The 17,769-nt window shown below is 42.6% G+C and overlaps 1 protein-coding gene across 2 annotated transcripts in view; it reads left to right on the plus strand.

The window, feature by feature from the left end:
- PTPN14 (protein tyrosine phosphatase non-receptor type 14) overlaps window positions 1–17,018 on the plus strand; it is a 192,028-nt gene extending 175,010 nt beyond the window's left edge. For both annotated transcript variants that reach the window (XM_050950210.1, XM_050950211.1), the window contains exons 16-19: window positions 4,492–4,620; window positions 5,869–6,103; window positions 7,831–7,994; window positions 12,189–17,018. In XM_050950210.1, the coding sequence (XP_050806167.1) occupies window positions 4,492–4,620; window positions 5,869–6,103; window positions 7,831–7,994; window positions 12,189–12,317 (657 nt within the window). In that variant the 3' untranslated portion in view covers window positions 12,318–17,018. The remainder of the gene's footprint in view (window positions 1–4,491; window positions 4,621–5,868; window positions 6,104–7,830; window positions 7,995–12,188) is intronic.
- Window positions 17,019–17,769: the final 751 nt, after the last annotated feature.

Raw genomic sequence — 17,769 nt, forward strand, 5'->3', positions numbered from 1 at the left:
GGAGCACCGGTGGCTGGCGGCGCTACAGCCGCACTGCCCAGAGCACCAGGACAGGCAGCCATGCCTCCCAGTTGGCACCAGCCACGCCACCGCGCAGCACAGAGCACTGGGCCAGGCCGCGGCTCTGCAGCTGTGCTGCCCCAGAGCCCACAGCCCACCACCCAGAGCATTGCGTGGAGGGGGAACTGCATGGGAAGGGCCAGGGGCTAGCCTCCTGGGCCAGGAGCTCAGGGGCTGGGCAGGAGGGTCCCGCGGGCCAGATGTGGCCCACAGGCCATAGTTTGCTCATCTCTGACATAGAGCATAATCCAAAGATTATGAAAAAGATTCCTATTGATTCAGTGGACTCTGGATCGGGTCCATATTACACAAAAATGCAATAAAATGAAAAAAAATCGTATATTGAATACAGCTACATATACAAATACAGGGCCAGATGTCGAGTATCTGAAATTTCAATTGTTTTTAAGTACTGTTAATCAATTATCTTGATTTGGCCCACAGATTGTAGTTACTATACATACAAAAGAGTGGTGTATATGACTGAATAGGAAACAAAACAAGGAGCTAGATTTAAGGAGGAAAAAGACCTTTCCTGGTAAATTGAAAACAATTATTTAAATACAGTTGTAATCATTGTGGCATCTAAGTGCAAAAGCCAAACATCTAAGTTTAGTGCAGTTGCAGCAGTACGAGCTAAACTGACATTCCTTTCCTAAAATTTATACAAAGACTTGCATCTCAGGCATGGTACACACTGAGGGTACATCTACTCTACAGGATTATTCTGATTTTACATAAACCAGTTTTGTAAAGCAGATTATATAAAGTCGAATGCATGCGGCCATGCAAAGCACAATAATTCAGTGGTGTGCGTCCATGTACTGAGGCTAGCGTCGATTTCTGGAGCATTGCACTGTGGGTAGCTATCCCATACTTCCTGCAGTCTCCCCCACCCATTGGAATTCTGGGTTAAGATCCCAATGCAGGATGGTGCAAAAACAGTGTCGTGGGTGATTCTAGGTAAAGGTCGTCACTCATTCTTTCCTCCGTGAAAGCAACGGCAGACAATCATTTCGCGCCCTTTCTCCCTGGATTGCACTAGCAGACGCCATAGCATGGCAATCATGGAGCCCGTTTTGCCTTTTGTCACTGTCACCGTATGTGTACTGGATGCCGCTGACAGAGGCAGTACTGCAGTGCTACACAGCAGCATTCATTTGTCTTTGCAAGTAGCAGAGACAGTTATCAGTCGTTCTGTACCGTCTGCTGTGCCATTGTAAATTGGCGATGAGATGACGGTTATCAGTCATTCTGTACAGTCTGCTGCTGTCATGGGTGCTCCTGGCTGACCTTCGCTGATGTTGGCTGGGAGCGCAAAGACAAAAATGGGAATGACCCCTTGGGTCATTCCCTCCTTTATGTTGTATCTAAAAATAGAGTCAGTCCTGCCTAGAATATGGGGCAAGTGTACTAGAAAAACAGTGTATCAGAGAACCAGAGAGCACAGCCGCTCCGTGTTAGATCCCACAGAAATGATGAGCTGCATGCCATTCTAGGGGGTGTCTCTGCAACAACCCCACCCGTTGCTTCCCTCCTCCCCCAACCCTTCTAGGCTACCGTTGCAGGGTCCCCCCATTTGTGTGATGAGGTAATAAAGAATGCAGAAATAAGAAACACTGACTTTTTAGTGAGATAAAATGAGGGGGAGGCAGCCTCCAGCTGCTATGATAGTCCAGGCAGGACATGAAATGGCGAAGGGGAGAGGAGCCCAGCATCCTGCTGCTATGATAGTCCAGAGAGTACAGAATCTTTTCTTTAGACATGAAAGTTGGGGGGCTGATGAAGTTCATCCCCCAGTTGCTATGATGAGGACGGTTACCAGCCGTTCTGTACCATTTGCCAGGAATAACCGGGAGTCATTCCTATTTTTACCCAGGCGCCCCTGGCCGACCTTGCCTGAGGCCAGCCAGGAGCACTCACGGGTTGATGACGAGGATGGCTACCAGTCCTACTGTACTGTACCTACTGCACTGTTCATGCCCCAGCACCATGTCTACCAGCAGCATGCAGTAGACATACGGTGACATTGAAAAAAGTCAAGAAACTATTTTTTCCCCTTTTCTTTCACGAGGGGGGAGGGGGAGTAAATTGACGAGATATACCCTGAACCACCCTGGACAATGTTTTTGACCCTACAGGCATTGAGAGCTCAGCCAAGAATGCAAATGCTTTTCGGAGACTGCGGGGACTGTGGGATAGCTGGAGTCTTCAGTCCCTCCCCCCTTCCTCCATGAGCGTCCATTTGATTCTTTGGCTTTCCGTTACACTTGTCACACAGCACTGTGCTGTGACTCTGTATCATAGCCTGGAGATTTTTTTCAAATGCTTTGGCATTTCATCTTCTGGAACGGAGCTCTGATAGAACAGTTTTGTCTGCCCATACAGCGATCAGATCCAGTATCTCCCATACGATCCATGCTGGAGCTCTTTTTGGATTTGGGACTGCATCGCTACCTGTGCTGATCAGAGCTCCATGCTGGGCAAACAGGAAATGCAATTCAAAAGTTTGCGGGGCTTTTCCTGTCTACCTGGCCAGTGCATCCAAGTTCAGATCGCTTTCCAGAGCGGTCACAGTGGTGCACTGTGGGATACCGCCCGGAAGCCAATACTGTCGATTTGCGGCCACACTAACCCTAATCCGATATGGCAATACCGATTTCAGCGCTACTCCTCTCATCGGGGAGGAGTACAGAAACTGGTTTAAAGAGCCCTTTATATCGATATAAAGGGCCTCGTTGTGTGGACAAGTATAAACGTGTAGTGTAGACCAGGCCTTAGTTTTGTCAGCATTCTTGATTGTTCTTTATAGCATTGGCTGCCAGAACCTTGATATCTATGGTTGTGTCAGCACTTAATATAAATCTTTTTCTCTGGGATTTATAACTTTTTCAATAAAAAGTTGCTCTGGGCTGAAACTTGGAATTAGAGGGCCCAGTCTGAGAGACACAAAAAAATATATAATAGTATGTCATAATGGGTTCACCTGGTGTTTTTTTTAAGCTGCTAAAAGCAATTAAAAAAAATTAGGTTTAGTGACTTTAAATATTTTTGGGGGTTTTGACCTGTAGAATTGAAAAATAGTTTGGATATGAAAAAAAAGTGAAATTTAGTAGATGATAGTGTTAAAATGGCAGATTTTTACATATACCAACAAGTAAATTTTAAATTATCTAGGTATTTTAGAAGATTTACTTCATAGGAGGATTACAAATAATATGTTTTAAATGGGAATTTTCAAGGTGATCTAACAGTGCATTTTAGTTATTGCAAAGTATAGAACATGTAAATCTTGTTTCAAATATTCTTTTTAATTACCTATTAATATGCTGCGGTGCAAACACACCAAAAGTATTTTTGCAAGATCTGTTAAGTCAATTATATGTATTGGAAAAGGATTTCCATAATTTACTCTTGGAAAAACTGTTAAATGTGGCATATCTATTGATAGATTGCAACCACTGAAGTGAAAACATAAATTAGTAGAGGAAGAGAAATTCAAAGCAAATTCTGACATTCTATCTGTATTTCATTGCTAACTGGCTGTGGGCATATCAGACTAATGTGTTATATGCAATGTGTGGGCATAACTGGATGATCTGGGAACAGGCTCAACTGCAACTTTGAAAGTGAGAAGACTAATTTCTAGAAATAATGTTGGTCCATTATAAAAGAATTAAGCATGATCAAATCTAGTGACATCAGAGGACTGATCAGCCTCTGGCTTTCCTGATGCAAAATGGTGCTTACAAAACTGTATGTTATCTGCAGCTGTGCAGTCTTTTGAAATACATGTAGAATCTGCCTAGTGCCCAGACTTTCTTTCAGCACAATCACTGAGGGCCTGATGCAAAGCCCATAGGAGTCAACAGGAGTCTTTCTAGGGTTAAGTCTACACTGTAGCTGGGAGTGAGCCTCCCATCCCAGGTAGACAGTTTTGAACTAGAGCCACTCCAGCTAGTGCGCTAAAATAAAAGTGTGGATATTGCTTTCAGGCTGCAGCTCGGGCACTCAAACTCATCTGAGGCTCACTCTCAGCAGCAGTGTAGACATATCCTTAGTGATTTCAGTGGGCTTTGAATCAGGTCCTTAAGCAAAGATTTTCCTTTTTCCATTTTATGCACTGCATGGTCTTAATTTTCTGCAAAACAGGAAGAAGTATTCCTCTTTGAGGGCTTGCTCATGTCTTTTCCTTTCTAGGTGTGTGCGCACCCACGTGCACAGTCATCGGAGGTTTTTGCCTTAACAGTATCTGTAGGGTCAGCTATAGCGCCCCCTTGAGTGCTGCGCTCATGTATTGGTATATGAGTCACCGCCAACCCTACGTCCTCTCAGTTCCTCCTTACCGCTGTGACGGTTGGTTGGAGCGCCTTTTCTTGAATCGCACTGCAGTAAAGTCTGGCATTAACTGTATTTTTTTCTGACCCCTAGGTTACTGTAGGTGGGGAGGAATGGCACTATATAGCCACACAAGGACCTTTGCCACACACATGCCATGACTTCTGGCAGATGGTGTGGGAACAGGGGGTGAATGTTATAGCCATGGTCACAGCTGAAGAGGTACGTAAAATTACGTAGAACAATTTGTTCTGAATGTGAGCAGCTCTACCCTTGTCGCTGCTTCCCATTCCAGTAATGTTTTTCTTTAGCAGCCCTTTTATTTTCTCCTTTTATTCCCCTTGAACACTTTTCTGGAGATAATCTGCTGTGACCTTGTCTTTTATAGCACTCTAGTATTTAGCTTGTCATTTACTAAAATAAAAAACCACCACCACCAAGCTTCAGTTCAGTTGTAAGACTTTGGTTTGCCAAACAAAGCAAAAATGTTTCCATTGAATTGAGAACCCTGAACTGCTCTTGGTGAAAATGACATTTATTCCCAGCACATCCAAGGCCAGTTCTGCATTCTGTCATTCTTATCGCTGAAAAGAGACCAGAAGCTGTTGTTCCTGGAGAAGTGTCCATTTAAAAAAAAACCCTTTTTTATTCCTATGCCAAGCAAAACAGTTATTTTTATTGGAATCCAAGAACGGTGTGCTATGTTACAAAAACTGGCACACGTTGCTAACTAACACTACATCCAGCTTTGAACCCTGCTGCCTTATCAGAACATAGGAATTAAAATACCACGTTAGCCCAGTGTTCTGTCTAGTCCACTTTCACATCTCTGACATGAACCAGTACCAGATTGGCAGAGGTTAGAGAGATAAATCCTCTTCATGGACAGTTATGAAATAACCTGCCTACAGAGAAGTTTCTTCCTCACCTGTTGCAATCAGAAGTTGACGTATGCCCTGAACAATGAGAGTTTTTCCCTTAGATTGTTTTTTTTTGAAGTCTCTTTAATGCAGGCCCGCTAACAGCAATTCCGAATCCGTCACTTCTGGGACTGACCACTGTGGCCAATCGCACTGGCCCGCAGCACGGGGCCCACAGTGGTCGCACGTGCCTAGGAGCCCTGTAGCCTGCCTGGGTGACTTTTAAATCACCCAAGCCCCTGGGCAATTGCCCCCTTTGTCCACCCTGTCAGCGGACCTGCTTTAATGTAACTGTGGATGTTCTCATTATCCATATAAATGTTCAAGCCTTGAGCCTTCTCAACCCTTGGACTAAATTATATTTTTTTTCTGGCATTGAGGTTCCATTCATTTAATGCCATTCAGTCTCTTGGGACGCCCCTTGTTCTCCTCTTACGAGAGAAGATAAAAAGGAGTACTGAGATTAGCTGCACAAGTGGTTCTGTTTGTGAGAATTACAATCATGCCACTACAAGAAGAATCATTTTAATTTTGTTTTTTTGCGGTTTAGGAAGGAGGAAGAAGCAAGAGTCATCGCTACTGGCCTAAACTGGGCTCTAAGCACAGCTCAGCCACTTATGGGAAGTTTAAGGTGACAACTAAGTTCCGCACAGATTCTGGATGCTATGCTACTACAGGGCTGAAGGTCAAGCATCTTTTGTCTGGGCAGGAGAGGACAGTGTGGCACTTGCAATATACTGACTGGCCTGATCATGGTTGTCCAGAAGAAGTCCAAGGCTTTTTATGTAAGTTTCCTTAATTAATGCACACGTTTATGGCCAATGAACATTTTTAAGACCCAAGGGAGCACTGCATACTTTGTAGCTTCTGTTGGCCAAACTCAATGCACATGCCAGGGGCTCCTGGCTTCCCCCCTTTCCAGCCCAAAAGCTCCCTGTGTGCCATCCTCCTGTCCCTCTGTATTTCAGTGGCCCTGTGACTTCCCCCTTTCTCCCCACTGCCAGTGGCTTTGTGTGCTCCTTTCCCCCTTCACCCCCATCTCAGGTTTTGTGTGCCTTCTCATTCCAAAGCCCCCCATTCCTTCCCTCAAGGCAAGCACTTTGTCTGCACACACACACACCCCTCATATTTCCCCTTTCCTCCCATGCTAGGGGCTCTTCAGTAATCTTAACTCCCTACCTGCCCAGGAGGTGTTTTAATTATCAGACTGTACATAGTTAAAGTGTGGGAAGTTTGGGTGAGAGGCAAAATTCTCAACCATTGTACTGACTTCTATTAATTCAGTATTGTTCCTTACTACTTTATTACTAATAAATGCTTAATATGCCAGTAACAGTAATGCTACCGTAATGACCCTAAGGAATGCACACTCCTTTTATTTAACTTTACAACTGGAGGGAAGAATATGCAAATAGAATTTTCAGCTTTGCCAAGGAAGTGACTCAGGGTATTATGGGTTAGTAGTGAAGTTTTCACCCACCACTTTAAGTTGGGCTACTCTATTTCTCATTGTATTTCCAAGCTTTTTATTTATTTATTTATTTTTAAAAGTACAGTCTTCCAACATTCAACCGCAGCAATTGGGAAGTTGTAAAAATTGAAACCTAGCTGTTCATAGATACATCTGGCCATGGAGGTCATGATTCTCCACTGCTGTACACCTAATGGAATCACTTCCACTTGTGCAAAGTAGGTGTAAAATGCCACCTTTCTGATTTTGATTGCACAGGGTGCACTATAACAGTGAATTAGGCCCAGAGACCTCATTTCTGTGGTTCATACAATTCCTGCTGGAATAACCTTGGGAAAGACCCATACCCAGGTCAGAACCTGAGTGTCCTGGTTTGCATTGTGTTTACGCAGCTAGCTGAGCCACTGGGCTATCTGAAATGTTTATACTTTAATAAGGAAAAAGCCACTGTTTTGGAGAGCGTTAGAGCTAGATGAAAGGACTCTCAGAGATCCTTACACTCTACAGCAGTGATTACAGAAAAACCACAGAGAACTGTGTCCAAAAAAAAGTCCTAATACCTGCTGAAAAACAAACAAAAAAGTAAAAACATGGTTGACATTCTCACTCATTCTACAAGGGAAGGAAAGAAAAGGGCAGATGGATGCTCACTTCCCATCCGCTACTGGCTCTGGCAGGCGGTGGTTTCAAGGGGACTTAGCTCTTGTTTTTGATCCCAGCCTGTTAATAGCAGAAATTGCTGTAAGTAATGTCTAGAATCATCTGCTTTGGGGAGCTGGGGATTTGCAGAGGGGAAAACGGAATTGAATTTTTTAAAAAGAACTATTTAATTTAAGGGACCAAACTCTCAAGTAATAATTGACACACAGCTGGTACTTGCTGGATTCAGTGCTGTTCAGTACAGTGGCCAAATAATTAGTGTCTTGTAGGAACTGTAAATTATTGTCACTTAAAAAGAAAACTGACTTTCTCATCAATTTTTCAACTTTTATGTGAAGCCATATAGGATTTTACAGCATAATTTTGCATTTTATCTTACAGCCTATTTGGAGGAGATACAGTCGGTACGTCGCCATACCAACAGCGTGTTGGATGCCAGCAACAATTGCAACCCACCAATCGTGGTTCACTGCAGTGCAGGTGTAGGGAGGACAGGGGTGGTTATGCTAACAGAACTGATGATTGGCTGCTTGGAACATAACGAAGTAAGTAAACTTCCCCCTTAATAATTGCTTTTCCCTTAGCTGGTCCATTGAGTAATTTACTACATTTGTGTTTGGGGAAACTAGTCATAAAATATCATCCATCTCATTGCATTAGTGTACCCAGGCCTGGTCCACACTACACAGTTAAATCGATTTAAACAGCGTTAAATCGATTTAACTCTGTACCCGTCCACACTACAAGGCACTTTAAATCGATTTTAAGGGCTCTTAAAATCGATTTCTGTACTCCTCTCCAACGAGAGGAGTAACCCTAAAATCGATATTACTATATCGATTTAGGGTTAGTGTGGACGGAAATCGAAGTTATTGGTCTCATTCCTTTAATGTAGCTACCCAGAGTGCACCGCTCTGGAAATCGATGGTAGCCTAGGACCATGGACGCACACCACCGAATTAATGTGCTCTAGTGTGGACGCATAAAATCGATTTTATAATATCGGTTTTATAAAACCGGTTTTAGTAATTTCGATTTTATGCTGTAGTGTAGACGTAGCCCCAGACAGTGAGCAGAGATTTGTCACTAGCTGCCATATGTACCTTGACTATGTTGTAGGTATTGTTTGTTTTTATTTTTATTATTTTATCAGAGCACTGCTGAGATAGGACACTTGCTCCAAAGAGTTTACAATCTAAATTAAGATGGGTCTGTACCTGTCTTAATTAATCAATCTGGAGACAGAACTGTGTAAAAGAGCAGACTGAGAGCCGCTGGAAAAGTGTGCTGGCTTCCAAACTGCTTTGCACTATTGATCTAGTTCTCTAGCTTCTGTCTTTAGCGTCCTCCCTCCCTCACTCACATTTACTGTCTTTGGCTTCTAGACTGGAACAAAGCTCAGCTGCAACTCAAAAATAACAGGAAAAAAAGGTTGATGGGCCACAGCCAGTATTATGAGACCTATTACACAGGTTGGCACTCTGTTAGACTATCAACAGCATAAAAGTTACAGTATGTAACTACTTGTTGTTCTGCTGTGTTCTTTGTCATTGGGGAACAGTGCAGCAAAAACATTACGTCCTGAAGAAAAATATGATGTTGGTGTATGTACAATGCCAACCTCAGGAAAACAGCTATTGAAATGAAGGGGCTTCCTTCATCAAGTGAACTGCTGGAAGACTTTAATCCTTTATGCTGGATCCAGCCTGCGGGCCCTAGTTTGCTCAGACCTGTACGATAGCAATCAGCATAGTCAGATTTCAGTATACCTGAATCTAGCACTGACCTGGCACTCTAACGTGAACCAGTGATCCTTGCCGCAATGCCCCTTATGTGAGAAAGATGTTTGCAGTGTGGAAGGCAAAGCGAGTAATTTTTTTAATTCTGTATCTTACTAAATATCACCTTTACAAAGCATTATTAATCTCTTGTTGACAGATACACTGTGGTGGGTTTTGAATCCAAAGATCCCCCATTCCTGAATAAAGTGATTAACTAAGCTCTCCTGAGATAGGTCGGAGCTGGCTTGTTGTACATCCTTGTAAGGCTGACTATAAATATAGAAGTTAGATGTGTGCAATAGGCTTAGTGTTACACACACACAAAATAGCTCTGAGATGAATCAAAGCCTGACCCATGTGGTGATGACACAGAAAGTGACTGATCACCAGATGTTACTGGCCCAGTAGAAATCAATAAACTGTCAAAATGCTGAGACTGGAACTTGGGTTGTACAGGCCCAAACTGGTTTTCTGCCCCCCTCCCTTTTTTTTTTTTTTTGGTCTTGTCATTGTTCAGGCAAGTTCTGACATGGCTTGGCTCAACATGACCTAACCGCTTTTCTAACCATCACATTCCATGCTGAGGCATTCTGTGGTTTAGCAGTGTAAACCCAAAACAGGAGCTTATGCTCTCATCTACACAGATTTGAAACTAAAATGAAAATCCTCATCACAATTTCTACCCTTCTTGGTACTTATGTGCTATCTATAACTACTCTCCGGCTAGGGTTGCCAACCCTCTAGGATTGTCATGTGATGAAACCTCCAGGAATACATCTAACCCAAACTGGCATCCCGTCTCCTGTAACAGCTCATTTGTGGAATGGCATAAAGATAGCTCCACTTCTAAAGCTGTGATCAATGGTGTTCCCTGTGAACTGCACAGCTGTGCAGCAGTCTTGTATATATGGTGCAGGTCAGGCACCGCTGCTCTCATCTTCTCTGTGGTGGCTCCAGCAGGGATGTGGTGTAGTCCTTTAAGAACTTGTTCTGTTCGCCCCGCCTCACCCATGACAGAACTTGTGCAGGCATGCTGGTGTGGGAGTGGAAGCGCCTCTGATCTCAGGGACACACTGGCTGGGAGGAGGCGGTGGCAGCTCTGGGGTGCCCCTTGTGCAGGAGCTTAGGTGAGGGGCCTGATTCGGCTCTGCAGTGTACTCACACGTGCACCCATGCGCGCACACAATGCCCTCTTTGCACACCTCTCACCACACGCACAGCCCCCCTCCACACAGCCCCACAAAGCTCCCATACACATCCCCCACTTCAAGTGTAAGCTTGCCTAAGGACAAAAATATACCGTCCAGTGGAGTTTGTAACCTGCTCAGTACAAAACAAACACACACAACATTTAGAGGGAACATTGGTGATCATGTCAGTTGGGGTTTATTTAATTAAAACTAGGGGCCTCGGTCGTTTTACATAAATACACAGAAATGTATATGAGGAAGTGAAACACTTACTAGAAACAATTCCCATAATACATGGAAACCACACTAGTTTCCTAACACAGAAAGCCTCTGGTGGCTAAAGGCGGAACCAATTATATCCCTGTCCCTTTGCCCTGACCTCATTCTCATAATGCTGCTGACTTCAGCCAAAAGATTTTTAGTTTGTTCCAACTTGTGCTTCTGGAATGAAAAGTATAGTGTAGCATTGCTGTAGAGAGTCATGAGTTTTCCTCTTTCGGCATGTAAGAAACAACACACAGCTGTTGTTCCAGGAACCTGGAACAGGGTCCATAGTAATGTGGAGGTTGAATGCAAACCTCTTGGCTGTTGTCTTCTTGAGGGTTCTTGCTCGTTTTATTCCCAAAATCATCCACATTCCACCCAAATTTGATTGCCCCCTCTCCCCCTTTGTTAATGAAAATAGTTTACATCAGAAATAATGAACCTGAGGTTATGGGAAAAAATATTTACACCAAATGAATGAATTTCTCAGTGCTTTAAGTTTCCTGCATGAATAGTATTTTGGTCCCTCAATTTGGGCCTTGGTAGTTTTGAGCGCTATAGCTCAATGATTTTTGAACTACTCCTGACATACCAGTTCTAACAAGTTACCCATGTTGTTTTTTCTTCTTTTGCTGTCTCAATGCAGGCAATAAAATGCTAATACTTCATATATTTTCCAGTGAATTCTAATGCTTCATCTTGCAAGCCTCTCTGTGTTTCACACAATCTGGTTTATGTCCTGGCTTTGATAATTAAAGAAGGTCAGAGCTTCTCTGTCAAGTGTCGAGTTTCTGGGTCTTGTGGACATTGCCAGTGACATTCCTCTTTTTTGACGAGGAACTGAGTGGCCTGAAAAGAGGGAGCAATAACTGCATCATACTCTCATGATATATTTGCCAATCCTTCTGTTTGGCCAGGGACCCAATGTTGTTTGGACTCTTGGTTGCTTCCCGTGATTTGTAGAACCTTAATGTACTTCTTCTATAAGTAAAACTGACCATGAATCACAGTGCAAATGGCTACCATGCCTGCATGCAGAGTGGATGGCAGAGGGGAGTTGACTCAAGAAAATAAATTTTGATTATTGAAATTCTCCATTTTCCCAGCATATGACTTGTCAGGTAACATGACACAATTGGTTAATTTTGGACAAGCTGAGTGTGGCTATATTTAACAAGAAGTGTAGGATTTTAAGAAATTGTTCAGTTTCCTCAATAACCTTTCACTACACACTCAATCAGTGGTACCAGGTGTTCAATGTTAAGCCCATTGAAGTAAATGTTAAAATTACCACTGACTTCAGTGGAAGCAGGATTGGAACCTTGGTATCCTTTCATAGTGTGTATAATATCTATGTATATTCCTTGCTATAATGTGGAAGGTAAGGCCAAAACTATAAATGAGTTATCTTTGTTCTTTCCTTACACTTAGTCAAAGGAGGGTTCTGGTGATGTTGGGTTTGATTAACACACAGCCTCACATTTTTGTCACCTTCACTTTCCAGAAAGTGGATGTTCCAGTGATGCTGAGACACCTACGGGAGCAGAGAATGTTCATGATTCAGACCATCGCTCAGTACAAATTTGTCTATCGTGTGCTCATCCAGTTCCTACAAAACTCTAGACTCATTTAATCTCCTTAGAGATCCCAGACGCAGTATTGTGGATTGGACTGAACCTTATTGGCAAGACAGACACATTCCTTTGACAATGTGTCTATTATCATGGTGTGCAAATATTGCACGTGCTCAAGTTGCCTCAAAAGTAAGGAGTTCTTGTTCTTCCATAGAGAGTCCCACAAATTGTTTTGTACAAGGTAATTTATTTTTCATGGAATAACTTCTGAATTTCTTGAACTTGTAAAACATGTGGTGAGGTTTGAATTGACATAACTGATCTGCGTTGCCAAATGTCCATAGGGAGAGTGATCCTCTCCAGGAGTGTTCTGTTGACCTGTATTCTGTTATATGGTTTATGAAACGAACAGGTCTTTAGGGAATGGCATTTTTCCAGTAAGAACATTTTAGAGCCAATTTTGTGGCTTTCACCATGAAAACAAGACCTGCTAAAAGCCAGTTAAGACTCTGTAATGAGCTGAATCTGGTGATAAAGATAGAGAAGATACAATGCAGAGAACCCAAAACATGCATCCATGAATGGATGGAAGCATTACAAAGTAAGCAGTAGAGTATTTCAGGCAGGAAAGCTGGGTGTGTGGCAGTATCTCTTGGCTTGAAGTGGTTTCCATCATATACAGCGTTTACAGTTTTGTTCAATGGTTCTCAGCAACCCCACTATAAAAATTGTTCCAACGCTACTACAATCAGGTGTAGAGAGACCTCAGATGTTCAAAATTTGGCAAGAATTACCATTGCAGCTTAGTATTTGACAAGAAGCCATATTACACTTTTTTGTTAATATCCACCAGCCTTTGATCCCTTCCTAGATAAAGAGCTGTAATATTCTTGCTAAGGCCCTGAACCCAACCACGTTGTAGTCAGTGGGAGTCTTTCCATCAACCTTAGTGGGCTTTGGGTTGAGCAATACAAAAAGTCAGCCAATTGCAGCCCAGAAAATAGAAGTCAGACATTATGTTCTCACAAATGACTAACCCTGTCATTGTTGTCACAAGGCCAAATCCCACTCACCTTATTCAGGCAAGGAATGTCGTCATTAAGGTCTAGACATCTCATCTCCAATGGGAGAGTTTTGTTTTCTGCACAAATCGTTCTCAGTCACTTAGCTGGTTTACTTTCTAGCCCTTCGTACAGTGCCATAGTGATCTGTGCTCTCTGACCTGTATCCCTGTGTTCTGTTTACTATCTTGGCTGCTGCCAAAATAGTGAGCTGAAGTTTTTAGCTTACAGACTGCTCCTGCCCTCAGATTTTTTCCCAGTCAATGTCTCGCAGTTTGACCATATCACACCCCAGCCCTTCTGGCACTGTCAAGCTTTATTTCTTAACTTTCATTCCCCTCCCTGGCCCCCTGCATTAAATTGCAGAGGCCATTTGCCCACTCAGATTACCATTTTTATCCAAAGTCTCTTTGTATCCTTTCTCTCCTTTTATTTATATTGCAGTAGCCACTGAAGGCCCCAGTCTACTACATCACATAAGGAGAGAGAATCCCTGCCCCGAAGAGTTTTACAATCTGAATAGACAAGGCAGACAAATGGGGAGAGAAAGGAAGTGTTGTTATCCCCATTATACAAGTGGTGAGGCGAGGAACAGCTACTTTAAGTGACTTACCCAAGGTCACACATGAAGTCTGTGGCAGGAGACGTGGGTTCCATTCGTGGCTCTAAATCCCAGGCCAGGACCTTAACCACGCAGACCATCACTTTCCTCTTTTCCCTCTGCCTTCCCTTGATACTGGCTGACTGTTCCACATCCTTTGTGCAAGTTCCCTCTTCTAGGTCATTAATTTATTTCACTGAAGCCACGTGTTCACTGTAGATCACTTTGTCCAAAAGTGATAGCTGCTGCACTTGTTTTAAAAAAAAATGTAATTAACAGTATAGCTGGGTGGCACTGACTTGTGAAAAACCAAAGCCACCAGATCTTAGAAAACTCGGTACAATGGGTCAAATTCAAATCCAGTGTAATGTACTGAGCTCAGTGGAACGGCATTTGCTTTCATCAGCTCTCAGTTTTAGCCCCATATGACTGACAGCCCTGCAGTGTTCACGATGCACCCCCCCCGGCAACTCCCAGAAGCCAGGGGCAGGAGTCCACTTGTGTACATCATCCTGCAAGGCCCAAGCAGGCTTTGCTTGAAATACCAGAAAACGTTAAAGAATCCAGGCATAAATGTGGTTTCAGTCAAGGGTTTGCTTTGAATGTATGCTAGCGATGCCCTATTACAACACTTGTGAAAGAAATGGATGGAAGAGCATTTTGAGTCTGGTATAGTCACTTGGCAGTTCTTTTGATGGGGCGATTTTCTGTTAGTTTTGAGCAGAAAAAAGGAAGCTTAACTTTAAAAAGTCTGCTCAGGCCATTGCTATTACCTGATTGAGCTTGTACAACGTATAAATCAGGGCCAAATTTCCCCCTCCCCCCCAAATGACACAATTTACTGCTGTCATCTGTGTTTTATTTGCTTTCTCCTGGCTAGCCATGATCCATTAGATAGCTTCCACCTATCTTACTCTAGAAACAATCTAAACTGGATGGGTACCTAGTGACTGTAGGTGGGTTTACAGCCATGCTTCCTAACCCCTAATCTGGAAACACCCACTGTAGTCCAGCAAGCAGAGCCTGCAGTGTGTCAACTTTATTGGAGAGCCAGGATTAGGGGGAAACATTGCACTCAGTATGGTCACCCCTAGCTGCTGCTTTTCCAGAACATGTCTTCCGGACTTTGGCAGCCAAATGTAAGCTCTTCTGTTTGTTCTGATTAAAGCTGTTTGCAAAGGCCAGGTAATGGTTTTAAACAAATGGTTAAAGGCTCACTCCTACAAGGTTCTGAGTGCCCTCAACTTCAGTTGGGAGTTGAGGACACTCAGACCAGATCCTCAAAAGGTATTTAGATACTTAACTCTCATTAGGCACCTAAATAAATACCTTTGAGGCTCTGGGTCTGAGTGCCTTACAGATGTTGTCTATGCTGGTAGCTTGGCATTTACAATAACATACTAGGGTGAAGGCATAATGGTGAGAAAAGAAAAGAGAGGTTTCAGTTTCAAGCCACCAAAGGATGGTTAGGAAAAAAAAAATACAGACCTAGTTAAACTATCTTGATATTATGTTTAAGAATCAGCTGCCTATGCCTTCTGCCAGTGCCAACATCTCTCTTGTTAAATTAGCAGCAACCATTTAAAGTCTTTTCAGTGGCATCTGTATAGTAATTGCACAGAGATGCTTTATATCTGGGAATCAGGCCAAGGAATAAACCTTGAAGCAAAGTGTATGAAATTAGTTATCTCGTTATAGCTTTCTGAATAATTTCCTGATGATGAATTAAGTTTGAGCTCTGCGCTGTCAAGTTCCATTGCTCCATTTGGATTTGAAAAGTAGAAAATCAGAAGGGAAAATAATTTGTTCCTAGGTCGTATTAGTCAGGTATCTTGGCTGAAATGTATATGACTACTGCTACTTTGGATCTTCTGTAAGCACAGGAAAAAGAGTTATGAGAAAGCATAAATAGCTATGTTAAAAAGGAAGAAAATTCAGCACCATTGTCATTACATGGCTCTTTGTAGTGCAAAGGCACATTATAGGTTTCTTAAAAAAATAAAATTAATTACAAAACGGCACCAAAAGCCTTTCAACATTAGCAATAGGTGCCTATTAATGAGCCTGATAGATGGTCACATAACAACCTCTTTCAGTTGGCTACTAAAATGGTAGCTGGAATCCAAAGTGACTCACTCTTTCCCTTTCATTGAAAGCTTGGTAATTTTAGACTTTTCCTTTTGTCTGACTTCAGTGTATTTTACCTGCTAGATTTTATCTTGACTAGATCAGCTAGCATCTGAGATGAACTGAGATGGTGTATGTCTCCAGAGCTTCCTCTCTAGTCCCATTTGTAACTGTAACTTCATCATGCCAGGGTTTTACAGTTGAGAGAGGTGAATCTACTCCATATTGTAGAAGAAACACAGTCTTCTGATGCAGAAGGACTGCAGCTTTATCACACCCAGGTTCTTTGGAACGTGTTTTCTTCACCTTAAGGGAATAAGCATTTTCTATCCAGTTTCATTCCTTACAATAGAAATGAAAGGATGGGACTTAAAGGAACAATATCTTTTCATTTCTCTCCCACAGTTTTAGCATCTGGGTCTTTTAAAAGGAAAAGGAGAATGAAAACTCTAGTTATATTTGTGGTTTTCATGCTGTATTCACATCAAAGCATGGGCAATGGGTAGTTTGCAAGAAACCACTTTTAAAGCACCAACTCCCACAAATTGAACTGCACAGCTACTTGAAGCAGTTCTGAAAACTAACTCCCAATAGACTTCTTCTAACTCTTGCCAGTTTCTATCTGACACACTCACCCATGTTATATCCCTGTTGATGTCTTATGCGCCTTCATCTACTTCATAAAAGGGAATTTTAAGTAGGTCAATAAGCCTGCATTCATTTTTTTCTAGATAAAATGTTACTGTTTAACAGCCAGAACTTTTGTGGTTTAATATTGAACATGTTGAACTGCTAATAGTTAACATGGACCCCAAATTCCATAGTATCCAAGTCCCCAGCTCATGGGTAGAGTTCATGCTTTCAACTATATAGAGGTCAGGGATGGGGAAAATGGCTTTGCTAAATTTAGAATTCACTCATAAATAGTTTGATCAGAACTTAGGGAGTTCTGAAGTTTGCATTCCACCGCACTTTGCTCTGCCCCGTGCCTGAAGCTCATCTGCTCTCTCCCTGGCTGCCTCAACTGACGTACCACAACATGCCATGCCAGCAGCTGGGTGCTGCCTCTGCAGGAACCTAAACATGAGGGTTTCCTCTGATGATTTGAAGTTACCGGCTGCAGAATTTGGGGCCATTTTGCCATGCATATACATGGGAAATGGGCATGTGACCAGGCACAAATAGGGCAGGGCAGGGTGAGACTCTGCATGCAGGAATACCCAGCTTCACAGTCTGATACAATGCTCTCTAGTGGGTTGGAAATGGAGTTACAACCGCTTGGGCACTAGCGAGGTCCCTAAGCACTGAATGGGGTTTCAGAGTTAGTGAAATATAGTCTTGAGGCTTTCATACTAAACCTGATGTAACTTTGTATTGTAAGTGGTATGAATACATTCACTTCACTCACATTAACAGTGGTCAGATGTTGTTTGATTTGTTTTGGATTGAGAGGGTAGCAGGCTGTGGTTATTCTTTCACTAATTTCACCTGCTCACATTACTAATGCAGTCCAGACATTTAAACCAAATTCATTGAAGGACTCTTCTGCCCCATTAGCTGTGGCTTATTTATCTGTTGTCCCAGCTCCAAGTATCAGTATTTGTAGAATTAAAAACATTTTGGACTTAGAAGCTGGAGGCTTTAGGGTAAATTCTTTTAGGAAGTTTTGTTTAACTTTTGTTTTAATGTCAACTGTTATTTACCAGACAATGTGTGTGTCAA

This window comes from Gopherus flavomarginatus, chromosome 4, assembly GCF_025201925.1.
Source record: "Gopherus flavomarginatus isolate rGopFla2 chromosome 4, rGopFla2.mat.asm, whole genome shotgun sequence".
Taxonomy (NCBI): Eukaryota; Metazoa; Chordata; order Testudines; family Testudinidae; genus Gopherus; species Gopherus flavomarginatus.